The following is a 23067-nucleotide window of genomic DNA, read 5'->3' on the forward strand; positions in this document are numbered from 1 at the left end:
CGAATCGGTAAAATTACAGAATCGGTAAAATACCGAATCGGTATATTTACCGATTCGGTAAATCTACATGTAGGTGGGACTCTTCTGAGTCCCAAAGGCCCTTTAGAATCGGTATTTTACCACCCAATCCTATTGGGTGGTAAAATACCGAATACAGGTGTGCATGCACATCTGTGCATGCACACCTGTGCAATGTGACACACAGACATGCCCTTAGGCACACAAGTCCGGAATTGGGGTGCTAGAGGGTGTCAAAGTGACACCCCCTGCACCCTAGCAACAATCGGAATTTACCGAATCGGTAAATACCGATTAGGTATTCCACATTGATTCCTATGGGCTTCAAGGCCCATAGGAATCAATGGGGGATACCGATTCGGTATTTACAGAATCGGTAAATATCGAATCTTACCGATTCGGTATTTACCGATTCAGAATTACCTACATTTCCCCCCCTCTAATTTACCACTTCTAAAATACCGATTCGGCGTATTCGGTATTTTAGAAGTGGTAAATTAGAATTACCTACATCGGGCCCCTAGACTTGGGAGACTAAACACTTTCCTTATGTTCCTGAGGGATATATATGTACAGTATCATCAAAGTACTAATATACATAACTGCTGTATGTTCCTGTTTGAATAGGGCAAGTTCACAATGTAAACTAGGTGATAAAATATGTCTAAAATGCTAGAAGAAACTTAAAAACGTTTCAATGGTATCTGAAGATCTGTTATATTTTAGGATTTTGAAAACATTGGCTTACATGTGATGTACGTATAGTACAATAGGAGGTGGGTGGCAAATGTAGTATTTAAAAAAAAATCTTTCTCCGTGTGATTTTACAGTGAAGGATGACTTCTTGAGAAAACAAGAGCCTACCTTGATATCAATTTAATAAAGAATTTGAGATAATGGGATGTAAAAACACACACCATTCGACAACTAGCCCTGACAAGCCTCTTATTCATTGCAAGTGAGCGGGTGAAAAGACAAATGATGAAAACTACAGAAAGTGTACAGGGGTTGTTTATGGAGAGGACTTCAATCAGAGAAAGAAACAATTCATATTAATTTCCTAAAAGGCCAGGGAAGGTTTTCCAAAATGCAAGGGATCAGTAAGGAGTGAAAATTACAAAATGTGAATGAGATACCTGAAGACCTGTTTAATTTATTTTCCTGCGGTGGGCTTCCTGAACTCGGGATGGCAGGGCTACCCAAGAGAATCTCAAAATTAGAGACAGATCCTGCTAGGTCACCCCAACTGACAACCACACCAGTCCATGACATCCATGCCAGACAACCCAAATAAAAGGGCATGCAAAATATAAAAATATAACCATATGATTCAAAATGTTTAACAATAGTCAAGAAATGAAAGGCAGTTGATCTACTGGGACACCTAGGAACAGCACATCATCTTTTAAATAGAACTGATTTTTGAGTTGCACTCTGAATAAGAGTGGCTCTACACATGAGCTTCTGTTGAGTAAAGAACTTTCCTTGATCCACTAAAGAATGGAAAATTAATAGCAATCCTTTCTTCCTTCAGTCCCTCACTTAGAATATTATAAACCATTCTCTTCTGGGATTTTGCCTCCATATAACCTCGTAAATAAATGAAAGGGATACTTTCTCTCAATCCAAAAGGAGAAGTAACTATCAAATCACTCATACTGTGAGGTGATTTGGGTGTGTGAAGGCCACATATTTAGAGGGGTCAATTTAAATACACCTGATATTTATTTTCTAAAAAAAAAAAATCCTTTGGGGAAGAACAGGGCCCGGATGGGCTATGCATAAGCCTGGTCCTTTCATCATCACTGCTGCAATGTCCAACCAAGCTAATGCAGTTATTCTTTTCTAATTGTATGATATAGTCCTAATATGATTAGCATAATTTATTATCCTTCAGTGTACACCACTTATCCCCAGTGGCATAGCTAGGCCTTGTGCTGCCTGTGTCGGTCCCTGCGTATGCGACGACCGCAGGTAACAGCAGGGGGTTGTGGGGACGCCACCCCCAAAACTTATGCTGTTCAGGGCAGACAGCCCCCCCTTGCTACACACTACTTATATCTGTCCAACATAATTTATTTTATTTATTTATTTTTAGAGTTTTCTATAGCGCGAACCTGAACCGATTAGGTTATCAGAGCGCTTTACATAGCACCAGTTCCGTTACATGTTATCACAGCAGTTTACATAGAATCAGTTACGTTGCACATTTCAGGATCTTGAACCGATTAGGTTATCAGAGCGCTTTACATAAGACAGCATTCGATGTCCAGTGCCCTCCTCCGCCGTGTAGCGGGGGACCTCTTCCAGCCCTCCGAAGTCATCGAGCTGTCGGGACTAGGCTCCTGGAATTTCAGCTGCCCCTTTACAAGGCACTTTACATAGAATCAGTTACGTTACACATTTCAGGAACACATTTCTTTTTGCTCTAGTGAATAGGGTTATCTCTTCACACGGGGGAAGGGATACACCTGGCTATATTCCAACAATTCCACAGGCGATTAGTCGTTAAAGCTATAATTCTAAACACCGGGAGGGGATACACATGGATACAATCTAAAAATCAACTAGGATACTAGTCGTTAGTTATCTTCTATCTTGACAGGAGGGATGTGACTGGAAACACTCTATGGGTAATATAGGGGTGGTAGAGAGTACAAAGGACTGCTGCAAACACTACACGAGTACCAGCATAGAGGAGGGGTGGGTGGGATGCAAAGGTCTGGAGGGAAGGGCTAGAGTCCAGCGAAAACTGTCCAAAAAAACAGCAGCATTCACAGCATAGCGGAAGGGTGGGTAGGATGCAGGGTATGGAGGGAGGGACTAGTCCAACGAAAAAGTCCTGAAGGCCCATGAAGGCCCATGAGAACGGATGCATAGTCAAACAATCATCTCCTCTTGAGATTTCACAAGGATTTAGATCACCAAAGAGGCTACACAAAATTATAAAATTGTGATCTATCTCAAGTCTTTGGAAGATGGGCCACCTTTTTGTTTGTGGTCTTCAGACTTTGGAACACACTGCCTACAAACAGATGGTCCCCGTGGCACACTCTCTTTGAAAAACCATACCTTAAGTATACCACCTATTTCCTATCCCTTTTTATGGATTATATATTTTGGGTTTTATATTTATTTGAAATTAAAAGTTCACATTTAAGCAAATGGGATGCAAGTGTATATTGTTCTTTTTCTAGCAAAAACAACTTCAACCTAATGTAATATGCATTAGAGATACAAAAGATTTTTCAATGTCTTCTCCCTCCCCTCCACTAGCAAGTACTCAACAAATGTCGGTGGGCCATATGTAGGTAAATGGCATTTACCGAATCGTAAATACCGAATTTTACCGATTCGGTATTTACAAATCGGTAAATGCCATGCAGGTAATAATTCGGTATCAATTACTGAATCGTTATGATTCGGTAATTACCGAATCGGTATTTACCGATTCAGTAATTGCCATTGATTCCTATGGGCCTTGAGGCCCATAGGAATAAATGCTAATTACCGAATCGGTAAATACCGAATCGGTAAATTTACCGAATTGTCAAGGGGGACAGGGTGTCACTTTGACACCCTGTTGCACCCCTGATTCTGGCTTGTGTGCCATGTGGCCCACATGGCACAGGTGTACATGCACAGATTTACATGTACACAGAAATTCGTTATTTACCATGCCATTGTATTTCATGGTAAATAACGAATTTCTAAGGGCCTGTGGCACTGTTTCCAGTGCCACCTACATCCCATATTACCGATTCTGTACATTTACCGATTCGGTAATTTACCGATTCGGTAAATTTATCGAATCGGTAAATATACAGAATCGGTAATTTTCTGGCCCCCTACATCTGAAAGTACAAATATTTCCCTATATATTATATATTAGTCCCTAATTATAAATACCTGGGTATTATTTTAGACAGTGATGTTACATGGAAAACACAATTGGAGAATTCAAAACTAAGGCTAACCCAAAATCAGGTACCGATCTTAAAGAAACACAAGAATAGCCATTTCAAAGCGGTCTCACCAGCTGTCGAATTATTCAAATATAAAGTGCAATCTTCTTCACTTTATCATGCGGACCTTTGGGCCTATGCTTCAAAGGATACTTTCCGAGTGAGGGAAAATTCCTTCATTAGGCAACTCCTAGGGATACCTGGGTCAACTCCACTGACACCCGTACTATGGGACCTTAATTTTAGGCGCACTGACGATTATGCTTCTCTTCGCCCGCTACTCTATTGGATCCGCCTATGGTCCACTGAAGAGCTGGCTGATTATAGAGAAGCATTGCAAGAGATATTGGCTATAAAGAACACCACGCCCTTGCCATGGCTAGAGTACGTCAAAAAATGGTTCGACAAATTAGGGTTAAGTGATTTCTGGTTTGACCCTGATTCTCTTACAAAAAGCTCAAAAAACATCTTGAAGCAAAGGTACTGGGACTATATTAGGGACTCTGTGCTTGCAAATCCCAAAACAGGGGCTCTAACTTTGAAATTTTTTGAAATTAAAATGAATATGCAATTAGAGCCCCTCATGGATGAAATTCACCCACCATTGGCTAAAAGCCTATATTTAAAGTTCCGGTATAGCATTCTGCTATTAAAAGATAGAACAACTAGCTGGAACTGTAATAAGGGGTTGACCGGGGTTGTTGGCTCTAATACATGCGAGTTCTGTGAAATGGGGATGAAAGAAGACGAGTCTCATGTTTTATTTATATGCCCAGCATACCTTAAAGCAAGGAAAAAAATGGCTTAAGCCAATTTGTAATAGGTTAGGCCTCAGACAAACTAAGGTTGGACTCAGAATATTCAAAGGAGATACTGCACAACCGATTGTGTTTAGCCTAAGTCGTTTTCTCTTATGTGTTGCCCTGATTAGGAGAAAGAAAAATCAGAAAACCTAAATGTAATGGGCTATTTTACCATGTTATTGACTGTTTGTTAGTTATAGTGCTGCCTGTCTTACTGTTATGGTGTATATCACTTTTTAAACAAAACAGATATTTAATTTATTATTTTATCATTGTGTATATTTATTTAATGTTCTTTATAGAAGAGGGACCGACCAGGATCCAGTTAATCCCAGTCTAGATGATTTTTTGCGTACTTTGCACAAACAAGATGTGATGTGATATTTTTACCCACTGCTGCTATTTACTATGTATTATAATGATGTGTATGATTTTTATGTATTGTATCTTACAAGGTTTTTTAAACCGAATAAAGATTGAAATGAAATGAAAGTACAAATACCGGTCGGTAACGGCCGAAATCGGCCGTTACCGACCGGTATTTTGCCACCTAGATATGGCCCCATATGTTTACACTAGGCCATAATTTTACTCTCAGTTGTTGCAAATGTTACCAGATCTATCAGTCAATATTCATTTGAGTGCCTCTCAGTGCAAATCCAATTGAAAGGAATTTGATGGCTGTTGATATATTTCTTATCTTTTAAAGTAATTAAAATTTCATGAGTTAGACATCCATCTTGCATGGTTTCAATGTCAAACTGCACTGTGCTTCAGGCGTCCAGCTCTCTGCTCAGTCTCCTCGTAAGCCTCAACGGCCTCAGGTCACGTCATTCATTCATCTTGGATATTTGCCATATTGTTGGATAGGTCTTAAACGTTTTTCAGGGTCCAACTGATTCCCATATTCAACCTTTGGCCTAGAACAACCTCACCTTGTACCAGAGGTCCTATGGCAGAAGATCTGATGCTTTTATATCAGATGGGGTGCAGATAGTCCCTATTACCCCATATTAATAATCAGTTTAACTAAGTATAATTATTATAATAATTATAATAACGCAAATATTTTCAAAACAGTAGCTCCTGTCTCGGGGATGCAGGTTCAAGACACTATAAAAGCCACCCCGGTTGTTATCCAAACTCAGTTGCTCGCCTTTCATGAACCTTAAGGGATGCAACACCGAGTGAAAATGTCAGCATTCAGCATATTGCTTTAAGCATGTTTAACAATCTGAGCAGCAGCTTACAAGCCAAGTACCTTTGATTTGGTAATGTATAAATATACTAACAAATATATATATAACTAACGAGTTATTTTGGTTCAGTAAAAAATACATGCCAAAAAAAAAGTTCTATCTGTTTTGCGAAATTAAATAGTGGTTTTAAAAACGCTAACCATTACCACCTATTTTCCAGCACTCCACGACAGCCCACACTCAATTTTACATAACATTTTCTGAACACTAAAAATAAATCAGGGGCTTCTTGAAACACGCAGGAAATATTCTAAAGCATGTAGGTAAAGGCCTGAAACTTTATTTTATGTTGTGTTTGCAACAATATTATTACCTCCAAATTGTCACTCCCTGTAGCAATGCATTTTAACTCTTAACTGTTTTTGTTTCTGGTGTAACACGCCTAATGAATTGTGTCTGTTAGGTGTCACAGACACTAAGCAGTAAATTCAATAATCTCATATTAAGTTTATTACATTTTCATCATTTAACCTCCTGCAGGCTCCCTGACGTCTATTCAGATTTATATTAAATTGGGCACCAATGCTAATGAATGCAATAAACGTTCTTGTCAGTACATTTTTCATTCATTAAGCACATTATCCTCTTACTGAGCTGTAAATGAGTAAACATTAGTTTTGTCAAGACAGGATGAAAATCATTTTTAATTACAACCCTTAAGCAATTTTCAGCTTTTTTCATGTTTTACCTTTAATTTTTACGAACGGATCCAAGAAAGGTTCTCCCATTGAAACGTAAACATCTGCGTCATGTGGAATGTCTTTCGGCTCCAGCGCCTCAGTACCGTCTTCAAGGAACACACGCCGAGCAGCCATGTTCAGATTTAGCTTTGAGGTGCATTCTTCCAGAAGCTAAAAGAGGCTCGCCAGGTAAGAACATTAAAAGTAAATAAAACTATATGCAGTTTATTAAGCTCACACTTGCAGTTTTTTTGAGTTTTACGTGTATTAATGTTTTGAAATATTTATCAACAATGTTTGCTTTTACAATAATTGCCTGGTTTTCAGGCAGCAGTGCAAATGATTGCGCCTTTAATACAACAATCATATGAAGGTGTTCATAAGAACATTGCATTCCTGTGCTAACTCGACGTTTCTGAACGAGACGTGAGATTTGCTGCTGAAAGTTGCTTTTGATAGTACAGAATCACGTGACTTTGCATAGAGGGGGTGTCAACTTTCACTTTGGTGTAATAATATTTCAACGGAGTTTACTTGCCTGCATTACCCACTGTCGAAGAAGGAGTTGGAGTTTTTAGTCACTTGGGTTTACACACATATACAACACTCTATATTTAAAGTTAACATGATAAGAAAATTTTCATTTACAAAAAGACAGTTCATTTTTATTAAAAACCTACCCTGTTTATTGTCGAGGCGGTAACTTTGGCCGACACATTTCTTGTTCCGTTCTTATAAGCTCGCACACGGATCACCCACGGTTGTCGTTTAAATAATGGAGGCATTTCGGACGCTTTGAGAGACTTTCGGTGCTGTTCTAATAAAAATCTGCAGAAACGATAAAAGGATTTCATACACACAAGAATTAAAAATGAGCAATTTGTAGCGTGTTTTGATTTGAAGAATTATAGGTATGTTTAATATCTTTTAGATACATGTTGGTTTTCAATATGTTCATTCTCACAGTGAAATATAACAGTGTACAATTCACATGTTCATGTCTTTGGGTAAAATCAGGATCAGGGTGTTCAACGTAAGCTGTCGGGATGAATATTAGAAATTTAAAATATCTTTATAATATAAATGTGCATGCTATTAAAATAATTGAAATAATTTCCATAGTGATCATCCTGAAAAATGAGTATGGATCCAGTACTTTGCAACAACCCTTCTTATCCGCATGGCCTCTGAGCGCCATCTATAAGTCCCCACAAAAGAAGTCTCACCTGTCCCCTAGCTAGATATTTTCATCAACACAAACCTGAAGCAACAATTGTTTTTAGTTCAGTTATTACATCAACGTGGGTATGTTTCACCCCTCAAAATTAATTTTGGCTCTTAGTAATACCTGCAGACAGGATTTGAAACAATGAAACGACTTTACTACACCCAAAAACAAAAACAGCTTACCTAATCATGACTCCAGGAAGAATTGTATTTAAAATTACATAGGTCAGAGGAGGTCATAAATCAAAAACACCAGTTCAAGGTACGCTCAAAACAAGTTTATATTTTCGTTATCAACATATTTAAAGAGATAATAAAAATATTTCATGAAAAACATCATCACATACTGCTATGGACTTTAATAAAAAAAAGTTGACAACAGCCAGCAAATTATTAACTTGTGGGGCAGTGCACGTCTTACATGCATCTAGAGCCCTAAAGAAAAAGTGGATCTTGACAAATTAGACCTGCAGAACTTTTTTGAATTGAACGGCTACTTTTAAAAAACTAAATATTTGATTAAAGCAAAAAAAAGTCAGTTGAACAGGAGTTAACAACGATTTTTGCTGTCTGTAATGTGAATGTTTCCACCTTCCGTCCATGAGCAATATCCTTTGCCTGCTCTGCTTCCTCACTATAAAAGAAGACTTTGTGGACAGTTAGTGGAGGAATAAGGGACTGTGCTGCTAAGAATATTAACAAAAAGGGAGCATTCTGGTGCAAAACCAGAGGCATTTTAGAAAAATTACTTTTTTGTAAAATAAAAAGTGAGTAGTGCGTGCTATAATGGCACAACTTCTGGCTAGCAACCAAGGTAAATGCCAATTGCACTGGGCTGGCCCGGAAGCGGTCTACTGGTTTCATGCCACAAATACACTATGCTGAGCACATGCTGACAGACACTGATCTATGCCTGATTTCAGCATAGTCAAACAAGATAACAATTACACTAGCTGGAACTAATTTCCATAATCAGTGTGTATCCCAAAAAATTGAAATAGATCCCACTCTCCTGACCTAAGGTAGAAATCTAGCATTGTAACATCAAAAGGGCAGGAATACATGCTGGGCAGTTCTGTCACAATTACATTGAACCAGAGCAGGGGTAGGGATACGGCTAGTTGCAGCTCCGTCTTCCGTCGTGAGCAACAACATGCTCTGGTGAAAAGGTCCCGCCAGCCTAGACCTACTTACTAAGGGGTCACAAAAACACTAGGTCAATTGAAACTTGGTGTTACTTGCAAAATTGGTTAGTACTTCATTGCGTCACTGCCAGAACCAGCATTGCGGTAATGCTAGAGTTGGGAAAATTCCTCTATTCACTTTTTGGTCCTGATGAATTGCCATTAGACCTGTTAGGGGCTGTCTAGGCAAGAAATATGTTGACCTCCCACACTACACATGCCTTCTGGGACCATTTCATCCAGGTAGGGCTAACTATTTTTAGCTAGGCTAGTGCTACCTGAGAATAAACATTTAGACTATAGGGCTGCTCAGGACCTATTTTAATCATCACCTCACACTCACTTCACTACCTAATCCACACAAATATAGCTCATTACTACGCGATGTATTACATTGCGTGCCTTTATAACGTGGTTGTTACAACGACGCGTTGTTAGTACAGGATGCATTTACATCGCAAGTCATTACAACGACTTGCACTAGGGGGCGCGCTGGACTTAAGAATAGTATTAATTACTATTCCTACTACAGTTTGCGCAACAGTAGGGAAGATGATGGATTTCATTTCCAATACCTCAGCACCCCCTAGTGCAAGTTGTTATAATGACTTGAGATGTAAATGCATTGCGTACTAACAACGCGGTCATTGTAATGACCGCGTTGCAATAGTAGCACGCTGTATTGGCAGCATTGTAAACGCTGTTCTCCGATCCACACACCCGCACGCACCTGACGGTTTCATCAACAAAAGATCTCTGCTAAAGAGCCCCTTCGCGGGTGCCCGTTAAGCATTGCAGCGCCGGCCAGACGAGGAGCAGGCCCGATGATGAAACATGACATCCCTCGTGTGCTTGGGTGTTTGAGGGCACATTATCACAGACCTCAACACTCCCACCTACACTTAGGAACTGCACACTAGTTTGCTATATCAGTTCACCTTCAGGAGTACATGTACAGGATCTGAACAATAAGATCCTGATTCCCTTATGTTTGGAGAACAAATACTTTGTGCACATAAAATGATCTCTGGTGAGATTCACCTCGACTCAAACATGGACACACCCCCTATAGTTTGTCATGTGCCCTTCTAAAATGAGGCTACTTTGTTTTCTTATCTTGTTTCTTAAAGCATATATTTGGTTTTCCGGTGTCTTTGCTTTACTGCTGTGAAAAAAGGTATTTGTTCCGTTCAGTTCAAAATATTGACCTCCAAATATTACAAAAAAACAACATGTGAGCTCTTTCCCATCGTTTTTACCTGAAATGCAAATGAGGATGAGAGGACCAAGTTGAAGAAACACTGGACTTTTTAAAGAAAAAATTTAATATGTACTCATTCATCACAAAAAGCCATGGGCACCTGTATTTAGGAGGAGCTACTCTACCATTCCATGTAGGCTACCATGTAACATATATAGGATATATAATGAAAATACTCACAACCTCCATTTGCCACTTTTAGATCTGGCTAACAGAAGTTTCTGTTTCTCAAACAGTCAATGATTATGTTAATACAAATGGACTCAAAAGAAGGGTAGTTATGCGCCTGACAGGAAGTACTTAAATACAATTTGTCATGTAGTTGACCATTACGAAAAATAGTGAATATGAAACAGCGCATATGACACTAATTGCACTTAAAACAAATACTGACAAGGCCATAACACAAATACAAAACCAGGCTTGTTTGTTTAATCAGTGCTGTTTCTCAATATCATAGAGTATAAACTAATCAAACATGAAATAATGCAATAGCTTTTGTCATTTTCTTGGGTACATGTAGTACACATCCTGCACCAAGGAGTACCATAGAACAGTGGTTTTAAACCTGTGATCTGGGGGTCCGTGAAGCCTTCTCAGGGAATCTGTGACTGTTTCGAAATAAAGTGTACATACATAAAGAAGCAAAATGTAAAATATAAAAATTGAAAATGTTATAGAAATGTGAATAGATATGAAAGGAGGTATTAAATGAGGTTAGTATCTTCCTTGAATCGTGAAGGTTGTGCAGTGCATCAAATAGAATAAGTTATGTATGATGAGTGGCCTTAATTGAATTTAGAAAAGCTCCAACCTTCCCATTAAAATTAAAGTTTGGATTTTTTAGTATTTTGTGAGGCCTAAATAAAATATTTAATCAGTTGTGTATTTGTTTGATGGATGTTTGTTTCTATCCTTTTTGTGTAATGTTTTAGGGTTCAAATAAGTGAAAATGCTTAACCGTGGTCCCTGCCTTCCAATAATGACTCAGTGGGGGGGTCGCCTGATTCCAGTAATGATCAAATGGCGGATCGCAGTAAAAAAGGTTGAGAACCACTGCCATAGAGCAAGTCTTTTCAAAATGTTTTTATAATGGTCAAAAAGGCTCAGAACCAATACATATTTCGCCACATATTTCAAATATGCTCCGAACCAGGGAAAACTCAAACCTGTCAACATATTACTAGGGTGAGAGGCAAGTATGACCCTTCTTCACACCCAACAAAGCCCAGGTTGTTCATTCTAAATAACAATGTGTACAGAACAAGCCTCCAGTGACCCGTTTTCAGGTATTTAAGAAGAAACGGAACACCCCCAATGAAGCATTCGAAACCCGTCAGTCTGTTGTGCCAGACGGGCTAGTAAATGCATCCGTCAGACGCTCGCTGTAAGGGAGAGCACGTCTCCAGTCATAGTTAAAAGGAGCACGCGACAGCTTTGATTACCTGAGCTGACCCGGCGGAGCACTCGTAGGTCTGCTGTGCGCGAGAGATGACACGAGACAGGAAGTGTTTGCGCTCTTTGATTTGCAGCCGTCGCAGTCTGATATTCCATCATGGCTCTGAGCTGGTTTTGTTTGATGTGTGGAACAATCTTCGTAGCCTGACCTTTTTGCTATTACTGCAGATTGGGGACGGATACGAGCGCTGGGTCTGCGGTGAGGCTTTTTTTCAGCGCCCTCGCCTGTCGTCTTTATGTAGGGGGATCTGTAGCTTCTGGCGAGAACACTGGGGAAAAAAAACAAATAAACGCGCAGTTTAATTCCGGTTTCTTCATATAAATACGCATACTAAGCAATGCAATCACAGTACTGTGCCACAAAATGCTCTAAAAATTCACATATCTCAAAAAGATAAAGTGGCAAAGGCCGGAGGCCCATCTTTGGAGAAGTGCCAGTGAGTGAAAAGGGCTGAGAAAGAGTTGTAATGGTTTTACATGCATTTTGTGAGCATCATTATACCAAATTAACTTGAAGTCAAACATTTGTTTGTCATCTATTTGTCCTTCCAACAGTGTAAATGTGTTACTTAAGCTAGGTGGAACTTCTAATCGATTGTTAAAAATAAGACATCTTTACAATAATGATTTATTGGAAATTCTCCCAGTGCTTTGATCTCGTGCTTGCACCTGGGTACTGTGCTAAAACCAGTGACCAATTAGTAAAAGCTTGCATCGCTCATTGGGGCTATACAAATAGATGCATACATTTATTCAAAAAGTGTTGTGTGGCGTTTTGGATACTCACATTAAAATAAACTTAGTTCTGGTCTTGCATGAAAGGATTAAAACCTCGTCTGGAATGAAGTTCGTTAATTATTGTTGCAAGTTGTGAAGGCAAGCCTAACAGAACCTGTCTGCACAAAGTTTTATTCAACATAAAGTAAATATAAATCCTATGTGCCAGGTTAATCTGTCGGGAATAAGGGACCACCCTTCACTAGCAGCAGTGACAGGCACAAAACACAAAGCTACTTTTTTTTCCATGTGTAAACCTAGAGACCAGCATTCACAGTGTACATTCATGAATAGGTAGGAAACTGGCAGCTTATATAGTCATATGGGTCTTATTTTTCACTAGATTATATATTTTTTAGACCTGTACTTACAGGAGATGGCAGAGATCAAACATCCTTATTTCAGATATGTTCTAACATTAGCTTATTTTGATAGCTTTTTTCATGCCAAATCTGCATTCCAGATTATTCCTGAGTGTCCCTGGGATGTAGTGCAGGGAGGTCAGTTGATATTCCAAAAATGTGGTGTATGGGTAGTGTCCTCTAAGTGGAACATGGTCAGGTAATGCCCCTAATATGTAGGGCAATGTGATGGCTTAGTTTCCCCATAGTGTAGTGCAGTCTGTTGGGTTAGTGTCCTGTTGTAGTTGCTTGTTGCACAGTCCCTAAAATATATGTAAACCACTTATGCCAGGAATGTTCGCAGTCTCCATGGAAGTAATGTTCACTTGAATGTCAGTTGGAGACTGGGAGCTGAATTTGCAGGGGGCATTTTTTGGTGGTGCATCATTATCTCTAATAAATGAAGTTTGGAACTCTTCTGAACTCAGCGTCATAACAATGACGATAAGTGAAGCTGGAGGGCCCCCAGTATGTAGTGCAGTGTACCATGGTAGGGCCTAATTTAGCTTTGGCGGATAGTACTCTGTCCATTATGGTGACGGAGAGCATTAGCTTTGCAACCCTGACAGGCTACCATCTGCCAATCCTAGAGGTGACGTTTAGCCTAGCGGTCATCTCTGTACCTTGAAGGAACCACCATCACAGCAATCAATTGCCAGGATTAGTGGATGGCCATGGTCTGTTTTGATGCCTATTCACCTAACATTTAAACTTTGTTGTTGTTTGGAAAAAAAACTCCCAAAGCTCAACTTTGTGTCTGAAAAACAAAAACTAATGACCCTCACACCCTAGGTTTTTTTCTGCCATGGTATGGGGTAATTCGTTTTTTCTCTGTACGTCACCACCAGGTTTTACTTGGCAGTGACAGAGAGAAAATGGACATTACACAGCCCCCCCCCCACGCCCCCCCTCCTAGAAAGAGTGAGCAGTGTAATGGCTTTCCTGCAATGGCCTCTGCTCTGTTGGGCAGAGGAAACTTTCAGTCAACAAAGCCAATGGGGACTTCATCGACACAGAGCTTATAGTAAGCCCATCTCTAACTGAGGCTGGTGGACTGAGAGTTTGGCGATAGCGTCCTCTATTGCATTTGCAAAGTCAGGCCCTTAGTCTCCATCAGATGCAGGGTGGTGTCTTAAATTAGTGAAAATGGCAACAGAGCAGTGCATTTTTGGATCTATTAGGCAGTATGGTGTGGTGGGAAGTGCAACTGGTGAAGTGTGTTAGCGTCCCTAAGGTGTAGTGTGTGAGTGAATGTCAGTATCATGGACTGTGGAGTGATAGGTTAGTCTGCCTACAGTGCATTGCAGTGTGGTCTGTAAACATCCTTATAGTCTGGTATAGTGTATTAGTCTATTGTAAATGCATTACAGATGGTTAGAGCCTCTGTGATTCCTGTCATTGTGTTGGGAATTTGTCCATAGGGGTCAGAGAAGTTTGTCACTGTCTCTAGGATGCAATGGAATGTGGTTAGTTAGTAATGCTGCGGTATAATGAAGTAGGGTGGGCTGGAATGCACTGTAGTGGAGTGGATTTGTGTCCCTAGGTCACAGTGCAGTGTGGTACAGCATGCCAAAATATCTATGATGCAGTACAGTATGTGGTGGTTTAGTGCAATGTAATGAGTTAGCCTCTACAGAGCACAGTATACTGTAGATGGTTAATGTCCCTAGGGTGAAATCCAGTGGGGTGCATTACTGTCCTTAATATTCAGTGTAGTGGATTGGATACATTTCTTAGGATGTGGTCTAATGGGTTGCTGACCGAAAAGGATAGAAAAAGCACTTTTTGAGTACATGTATTTCATGAGCATGCCAACTTTTATTTGAAGTCAAAAATGGTGACAGTGTAGGAAAGTGATTTGGGAATATGTGTTTGCTCTTACTAAAGTCCAGTGTTGTGTGTTTAAGCTACTTGGTGTTTCTTATTTAAGGTATTCACCTATGTACCATGTTCTTATATTGTTTTACATAAGTTAGCATTCGCAATGCCATTTAATGTACAGGCGCCATTTTGTGTCATGATCGAACACTAATCCTTTGCCATTTCTAAAAAACAGCTTTCTCTGGGTTATGTATCCTTGGAGTTGAGTTTCGCCACACTAATGAACACAGTGTTCTTATTAGCGCATACATTTCCCACTAGATAGAGGCCCTCTCCCACCAGTCTAGCGGTAGGCACCCACAGAATGACTTTGGCACTAAGATAATGTGTGCCTGGCCTAGGAATCGAAATGCATCCTACTGCACATCTTTGTTTCAGCTGCATTTGCTTGTAAAATTCCATTATGGACAGGATTTCCTTGGTTTAGAAATATACATAATGTATCTCTATGTTGGCTGAAGTCAGTCCCTCTGCAGCAATCCTAGGAGCCTGGTCAGACTGGACTCCGATCGAGTGTACCTAAATAAACTATACTTGGTTTGTATACTCTACTGTCTGACTGACTCTTCATTTGTATGGAAGGCTGAGGTGGTCGCGAGTGACCCGGTGGCACCAATTGGGTCACTTCTTTCACCTGAGAGAGATGGCACAGTCTTGATGTGAGGTGAGGTTGAGATCTGACACTTCCTTAGTAGAATAGGTCCCAGATAAAACCAAAGGTTTCACAGAGGGTAATTCTAGCTCCCTTTTGATGAAGTGCATTAGCAGAAATTGTATCTTCAGAGAAAATATATGAGGTGTTGTGCATAGAGTACCAACTAAACAACAATACAGTTAAAGAAAAAAAATAGTCCACACCAAGGTTAAATAAAGAGAAAAACATGGAACAAGGACTAAACTCGATTAAGAAAATTAAATGAAAATCAGATAACACCTGCAAAAGTTGAACAAGCATCTCTAATTAGATTTAGTGAGGAAAACCCAGTGGCATTAAATCCAAGGAAAAATAGCAAAAACAATTAAAATGTCAAAGTGTCTTTTACAGGTAGAACCTAGACATCAGCACATCATGTGGTTCACCTGTAAGCACATGTTGTCAGGCTAAAGCCGGAGGCCAGTGCTAATCAATATTTCAAACTTCAAACCAAGTTATTATAGAGAAGGAACACATTTAGTGGGGTCAGAATTGGTACCAGTTAAAGGTTTCACTTTGGAAATAGAAGCGTTTATGGAGCACGAAAAAGCTCAGTAGGTTGACGTTGAATATTGTGTTTAGCCAATTTTTCAGGAAGTGATATTGGCTTGTAGGAGACCTCAATTAACACCTTTAGAGACTTGAAAAAGTTGAGAATGTAGTATGGGTGTGCAGCTATCTGACGGTATAGCATCATGGCTGAAGGGATACTCTTGGACCATTCTGTCTTCCATAAAGAACAAATACGGAGTTTTGTCCTGTAAAATATTTCCAAAAGCATGTTTTGAAGCCACTATTAGACAATAGCATTGTGATCGAGAATCTAGTCACTACACTGACCAAAGGTAACTATGACTTCTTGAGATGCTCTTCCTACTGACAGGAACCGAACTGGAGAAGTACCGCAGGAGGTCTTAGTTAGTGTGTAGCATAATATAGATGTCTGTCGGAATTAATGTAGTATGCACCAAATAGGTGCTAAGATAAGAGATAATACCTTACTTCTCTTGTGAGGGACCTCAGTAAACTTTAGTCCTGATGAAAGCAAAGTGCCCGGGCCAAGAACAGAAAGGCTGAAACATGTTGATTAATTCACTGATGCAGGGTGCATAAGAAAATTCTTTCGCATCAGCATTTTGTTTTTAAACTTGTCAGGGAGCCCCAGAAAAAACAAGCATTGGAAATGCAATAGGTCTCGCATTAGAAAAGTTAGAGCTATTGGTGTTGTAAATGTTTCTTTTTCTCCAAATAGCTACATTGATAGATTTGTTATTTACAATGCCAATAGTTCTAATTTTTGTGAATGTGTCACCTATAGCATTTGGAATGCCACATGATTTGTATAGACGTGATTTTGATGACATTGTTTTTTGTTATGCCACCTTTCTAGAGAGCAGGAGAGTGCAGCAGTGGATAGAAGCAGAGCCCTGCAAGCTGAGCGTCCTCCCAGGTGAGTGTGAGTGAGTGTGTGTGAGGCTGAAGGTGTGTGATGGTGTGTGAGGGTGATGTTGTGTGAGTGTGATTGCGGGTGTGTGAAGGTGTGTGTGTTTTTTGGGGTGTGAGGGCGATGTTATGAGTGTGTGTATGTTAATAAGAAATATTTAATATGTGTTTTTGTGTAAAAAAGGGTGATTGATCTTCCCTTTGTAATTTTCCTGGCTTATGTGTATTTTTTAATGTAATTTAACTGTGTGTGTATGTTTATGTTTCCTATCAATGTATTAAGAGGATGCAGAGTGATGTAATGTGTGTATTTTATGTTTTTTGTGAAAGAACTATTTTATTTTCCAACCCATGTTCGCATATTTGTGTATTAATAGCTGGACTGGTCCTTTACTCAAGGCCAGGCGTTGCCAATAGGTCTTGCATTTGTAAATTTTGAGCTATTACAATTGCAAATAACACTGCCTTTTATGTTTGTTTTTCATTTGAAAAACAGAAAGGGCTTAGTGATTTACAAAACCAATAGCTCCAATTTTCCTACTGCGAGACCTATTGTGCACTGCACAGTGTGGGTGAAAGTGGCACTGCGTGGGTGTGAGTGGTTTTGAGTGAGTGTCGTTGCGTGGGTGAGTGGCGTTGCATGTGTGAGTGTTGTTGTATGGGTGATTGACGTTGCGTGTGTGAGTGGCGTTGCGTGTGTGAGTTGCTTTGCGTGTGTGATTGGCATTGCATGGGTGAGTGTGGCGTTGTGTGTGTGAGAGTGGGCTTGCGTGGGTGTGAGTGGCGTTGTGTGTGTGAAAGTTGGTTTGTGTGGGTAAAACTGGTACTGCATTGGTGTGATTGGCGTTGCATGTGTGAGTGGCGTAGCATGTGTGAGTGGCACAGCATGTGTGATTGGCGTTGGATGTGTGAGTGGCGTTGCATGTGTGAGTGGCGTTGCATGTGTGACTGGCGTAGCATGTGTGAGTGGCACAGCATGTGTGATTGGCGTTGGATGTGTGAGTGGCGTTGCATGTGTGAGTGGCGTTGCATGTGTGAGTGGCGTTGCATGTGTGAGTGGCGTTGCATGTGTGAGTGGCGTTGCATGCGTGAGTGGCGTTGCATGCGTGAGTGGCGTTGCGTTGTTGAGTGGCGTTGCCTGGTTGAGTGGTGTTGCCTTTTTGAATGGCTTTGCATGTGTGACTGGCATTGCATGTGTTAGTGTTGTTGCATGTGTGAGTGGCGTTGCATGTGTCAGTGGCGTAGCATGTGTGAGTGGTGTTGCATGTGTGGGGTTGAATTGTTGAGTGGCGTTGCGTTGTTGAGTTGCGTAGCATGTTTGGCGTTGCATGTGTGAGTGTTGTTGCTTTTGTGATTGGCGTTGCATGTTTGATTGTGGTTGCATGTGTGAGTGGCGTTGCATTGTTAAGTGGCGTTGCGTGGTTGGGTGGCGTTGCTCTGTTGAGTGGCGTTGCATGTGTGAGTGGCGTTGGGTTGTTGATTGGAGTTGCAGGTGTGAGTGTCGTTGCATGTGTGAGTGGTGTTGCATGTTTGATTGGTGTTGCATGTGTGAGTGGCGTAGCATGTGTGAGTGGCGTTGCATGTGTGAGTGGCGTTGCATGTGTCAGTGGAGTTGCATGTGTGATTGGCATATGTGAGTCTTTTGCATGTGTTAATGTTTATTTTAATGTAATGTGTGTGCGTTTTTGTGTATGTGTATTGGTATTATAAGTGTTTAGTGAATGTTTTTAAACTGTGTTTTATTTGTGTTATGTAAAACTGTTGTACGCTATGTATTCCCTTTACGTTTTTTACGTAAGGGAGATTAGCGCTCTAGTCTTTTTTTTAAGGTGATGTAATGTTTAGCGTGACGTAATTTGTAGCCAATCGCAGCGCTACGTTTTTTGACGTAGCGTTGCGTTTGACGTGCGTCAACGGGGAATCTTCCAGATTGGTGTGAATGTTCGTGCGGTAAAGGCGTGTTCTTCTTCCGTTGTTGTTGCTGCGTCGTTTGACAGGTAAGATATAATTTTTATAACATTTAGTACATGAATTTGAATGTATTATTACTTGTGTGTATATACTTATTAGTAGTAGTGTTTTATTATGATGTATTATTGTTTTTTTTGTATTGCGACTTGTGTATTTTCTCCCGTCTACTTAGAATATACTTTTGTACTGTTGTAAACGATAGATGCTGTAATAATTGTAATGTTTATAAATGTTATATATAGCAATGTATATTTTTGTATGTGTTATGTGTTTTAAATTTTTTACGTTGTTATATTTTTTGTATGTACTTGTTTATTACCTTTGGCAATACTAGAAGTTTTTGAATGAGAAAGTTTTGATTATGTATTTAAGTAGTATATGGTTATGTGTATTCCTTTTATTATGTATTTTTTGTATGTATTGCTATTCGACCTTTAGCATATGTGCGAGTTGGTGCAACATACTGTTTTTATTGTCAAAAATAAATTTTTATAAAGATGTTGAGTGTATTGTGTTTTTATTGGTATTTCCCTTTGTATCTGTTATTTTAATTAATATCAATTTTTTATGAATTTATTAAATATATTATTTGTCGAAAGTGCTTATCCTAATTGTTATCGTCGAATATTTGAATGTAATACGTCATTTTTGTGGGACGTTTTTGACGCTAACGTCAGTTACATATATCTTCCGTGTGTATTTGCAGGTAAGACCAATTATTGTTTGTTCATGTAATGTTTTATGTGTGAATTTTAATTCTTATATATATATGTTTTAAATATTTTTTTTGAAACTGTTGTCTCGCGTTTACTATGTAGCCAATTGCAGTGCTACGTTTTGTGTTCAACGTATTATGTATGCACTGTGGCTGTTTGTGTGTAGTTAGTCTGATTTCGATACTTTAGTGACTGATCTGCTACGACCGACAGGTAATTGCCTTTTTTTAAAAATATATATAAAGAGTGACTTTGTTATTTGGTCCTCAAAATTGTATAAGTTTTTATTGCTGTGAATGTAATGTAATTTTGGATTTTCCAATTATTTCGGTCGCACTTGCCTTGTGTCTGGCAGTTTTCTTGTTATTTATGCTATTACTGGCTCGTCTTTAAGTTAATTGTTCGCCATGCATTGACTCATGTTTGCTGGTGTCTTCCTGGTATGCAGTTCCTGTAGTTTCGTTTCGCCTGAGCTCGCACTCTGATGTTTATTTTTTCTCCGAATTGCCTTGTCTTTGTGTGGTTTTGACCCGTATGTGGCTTGTTTCGCCGCTATGCTTTGGCCTTTTTTTTTTTTTTTTTATTGTTTTAGTTAAACGTATTATGTATGCACTGTTTATGTTCTCTTTGTGTGTTGTTTTTTTATTCTCTACATTTCACTGAATGAGCTGCTACGATCGACAGGTAATTACTATTTTATTTTCATATTATTAAAGAGTGCCTTTGTGAATTGTTACACTTTTGGCTATGAATTTCCTTTTTGTGATGTGAATCTAATTATTGTTTGGGGTCTTTCTTTGCTCGCACTTGGTTTCTGTCCGGCTCCTTTCTTTAGAGTGTGTTTTTTTATGTTATCAATGGCTGCTATTTAGTTCGTCTTTTCGCCATGCATTGAGTTATGTTTGCGCGTGTCGTTCTGGTATGCGGGTCCTGTAGTGTACTTCCGTCTGAGCTCGCCTCCTGTAAAAATAATTTTTTATGTCGCTGTTGGCTATTTTTCTCTTGCGTTTCGCCGTACGTGTTTTGTGTCGCCGCTCTGCATTGTCCATTTTTTTTTCACATTTAATTTTTTTGATTGGTAGTATGTATGCACTGTTTATGTTCTGTTTCTGTGACGTTTGTCTGGTGAGTATTGTTGTAGTGGTGATGAGTGGTGGTGATGAGTGCTGCAGTGTCGTTGTAGAGTGTTGTCCAATGATTACCACCACAGCATAACTCTGCACCACAACAGTAGCACTGATCCTAACAACGGCATCACTGAGGTCCATTAATGCAACACGCAGCAATAGCACATTATCATTCTGCACCCCCACTGTACCATTGAGCAACATCAGATCATCACTCTGCACCACTAGAGCCGTATTTAGCACACCCACAGTCTCATTCATACATACTACTGCAGTACTGTACAGCACCAAAGCATGCTTGTATAGCTGTAATTGTGTGTGCTACGTTAAAAAATGTGTAGAAAGCGTGCACTTACGGCCGGTGGTGTGTGTGACTGTTGAAAGCGTGGACTGATGGCTGTTTGTGTGGGTGTATGCCTGGTGAAAGGATGCACTGATGACTGTTGTGTGTGTACGCCTGGTGAAAGCGTCCATTGATAGCTGTTGGTGTGTGTGCCTGTTAAAAGCGTACATGTTCTGTTTGTATGGCGTTTGTCTGCTGAGTAGTGCTGTTGTGGTGATGAGTAGTGCTGTGGTGGTAAGTGTTTGTGTGTCGTTGTAGTGTGATAGTGTGTTGTTGTTGAATGATGCTGTTGTGGTGGTGTAGAGTGATGCTGGTGTGTTGCTGAGTGATGTTAGTGTGGTGCTTAGTAATGCTGTTGTTGTGATGTGTGGTTCTGTGCTGGTGATGAGTGGTGCTGTGTTGGTGTTCAATGATTACCACCACAGCATAACTCAGCACCACAACAGTTGCACTTCTCCCAACAACGGCATCACTGATGTCCACCAATGCAACACGCAGCAATACCACCTTATCATTCTGCACCCCCACAGTACCATTGAGCAACAACACAGCATCACTCTGCACCACCACAGCCGTATTTAGCACACCAACAGTCTCATTCATACATACTACTGCAGTACTGATGACTGTTGTGTGTGTACGCCTGGTGAAAGCGTCCATTGATAGCTGTTGGTGTGTGTGCCTGTTAAAATCGTAAATGTTCTGATTGTATGGCGTTTGTCTGCTGAGTAGTGCTGTTGTGGTGATGAGTAGTGCTGTGGTGGTAAGTGTTTGTGTGTCGTTGTAGTGTGATAGTGTGTTGTTGTTGAATGATGCTGTTGTGGTGGTGTAGAGTGATGCTGGTGTGTTGCTGAGTGATGTTAGTGTGTTGCTTAGTAATGCTGTTGTTGTGATGAGTGGTGCTGTGCTGGTGATGAGTGGTGCTGTGTTGGTGTTCAATTATTACCACCACAGCATAACTCAGCACCACAACAGTTGCACTTCTCCCAACAATGGCATCAGTGATGTCCACCAATGCAACACGCAGCAATACCCCCTTGTCATTCTGCACCCCCACAGTACCATTGAGCAACAACACAGCATCACTCTGCACCACCACAGCCGTATTTAGCACACCAACAGACTCATTCATACATACTACTGCAGTACTGTACAGCACCAAAGCATGCTTGTATAGCTGTAATTGTGTGTGCTACGTTAAAAAATGTGTAGAAAGCGTGCACTTACGGCCGGTGGTGTGTGTGACTGTTGAAAGCGTGGACTGATGGCTGTTAGTGTGGGTGTATGCCTGGTGAAAGCATGCACTGATGACTGTTGGTGTGTGTGTACGCCTGGTGAAAGCGTCCATTGATAGCTGTTGTTGTGTGTGCCTGTTAAAAGCGTACATGTTATGTTTGTGTGACGTTTGTGTGCTGAGTAATGCAGTTGTGGTGATGAGTGGTGCTGTGGTGGTAAGTGTTTCTGTGTCGTTGTAGTGTGATAGTGTGTTGTTGCAGAATGATGCTCTTGTGGTGGTGTAGAGTGATGCTGTTGTGTTGCAGAGTGATGTTAGTGTGTTGCTTAGTAATGCTGTTGTTGTGATGAGTGGTGCTGTGCTGGTGATGAGTGGTGCTGTGTTGGTGTTCAATGATTACCACCACAGCATAACTCAGCACCACAACAGTTGCACTTCTCCCAACAACGGCATCAGTGATGTCCACCAATGCAACACGCAGCAATACCCCCTTGTCATTCTGCACCCCCACAGTACCATTGAGCAACAACACAGCATCACTCTGCACCACCACAGCCGTATTTAGCACACCAACAGTCTCATTCATACATACTACTGCAGTACTGATGACTGTTGTGTGTGTACG

At 40.2% G+C, this 23067-nt stretch overlaps 1 protein-coding gene across 1 annotated transcript in view; it reads right to left on the reverse strand.

Moving 5' to 3' along the window:
* Positions 1-23067, reverse strand: part of DCDC1 (doublecortin domain containing 1) — a 1639395-nt gene that overhangs the window by 1507417 nt on the left and 108911 nt on the right. The window contains exons 3-5 of the mRNA XM_086955816.1: positions 11843-12124; positions 7406-7553; positions 6734-6896 (exon numbers count right to left, since the gene is read on the reverse strand). Of these exons, the coding sequence (XP_086811942.1) occupies positions 6734-6896; positions 7406-7553; positions 11843-12124 (593 nt within the window). The remainder of the gene's footprint in view (positions 1-6733; positions 6897-7405; positions 7554-11842; positions 12125-23067) is intronic.

The sequence above is a fragment of the Lissotriton vulgaris genome, chromosome 2_1 (assembly GCF_964263255.1).
Source record: "Lissotriton vulgaris chromosome 2_1, aLisVul1.2, whole genome shotgun sequence".
NCBI lineage: Eukaryota > Metazoa > Chordata > Amphibia > Caudata > Salamandridae > Lissotriton > Lissotriton vulgaris.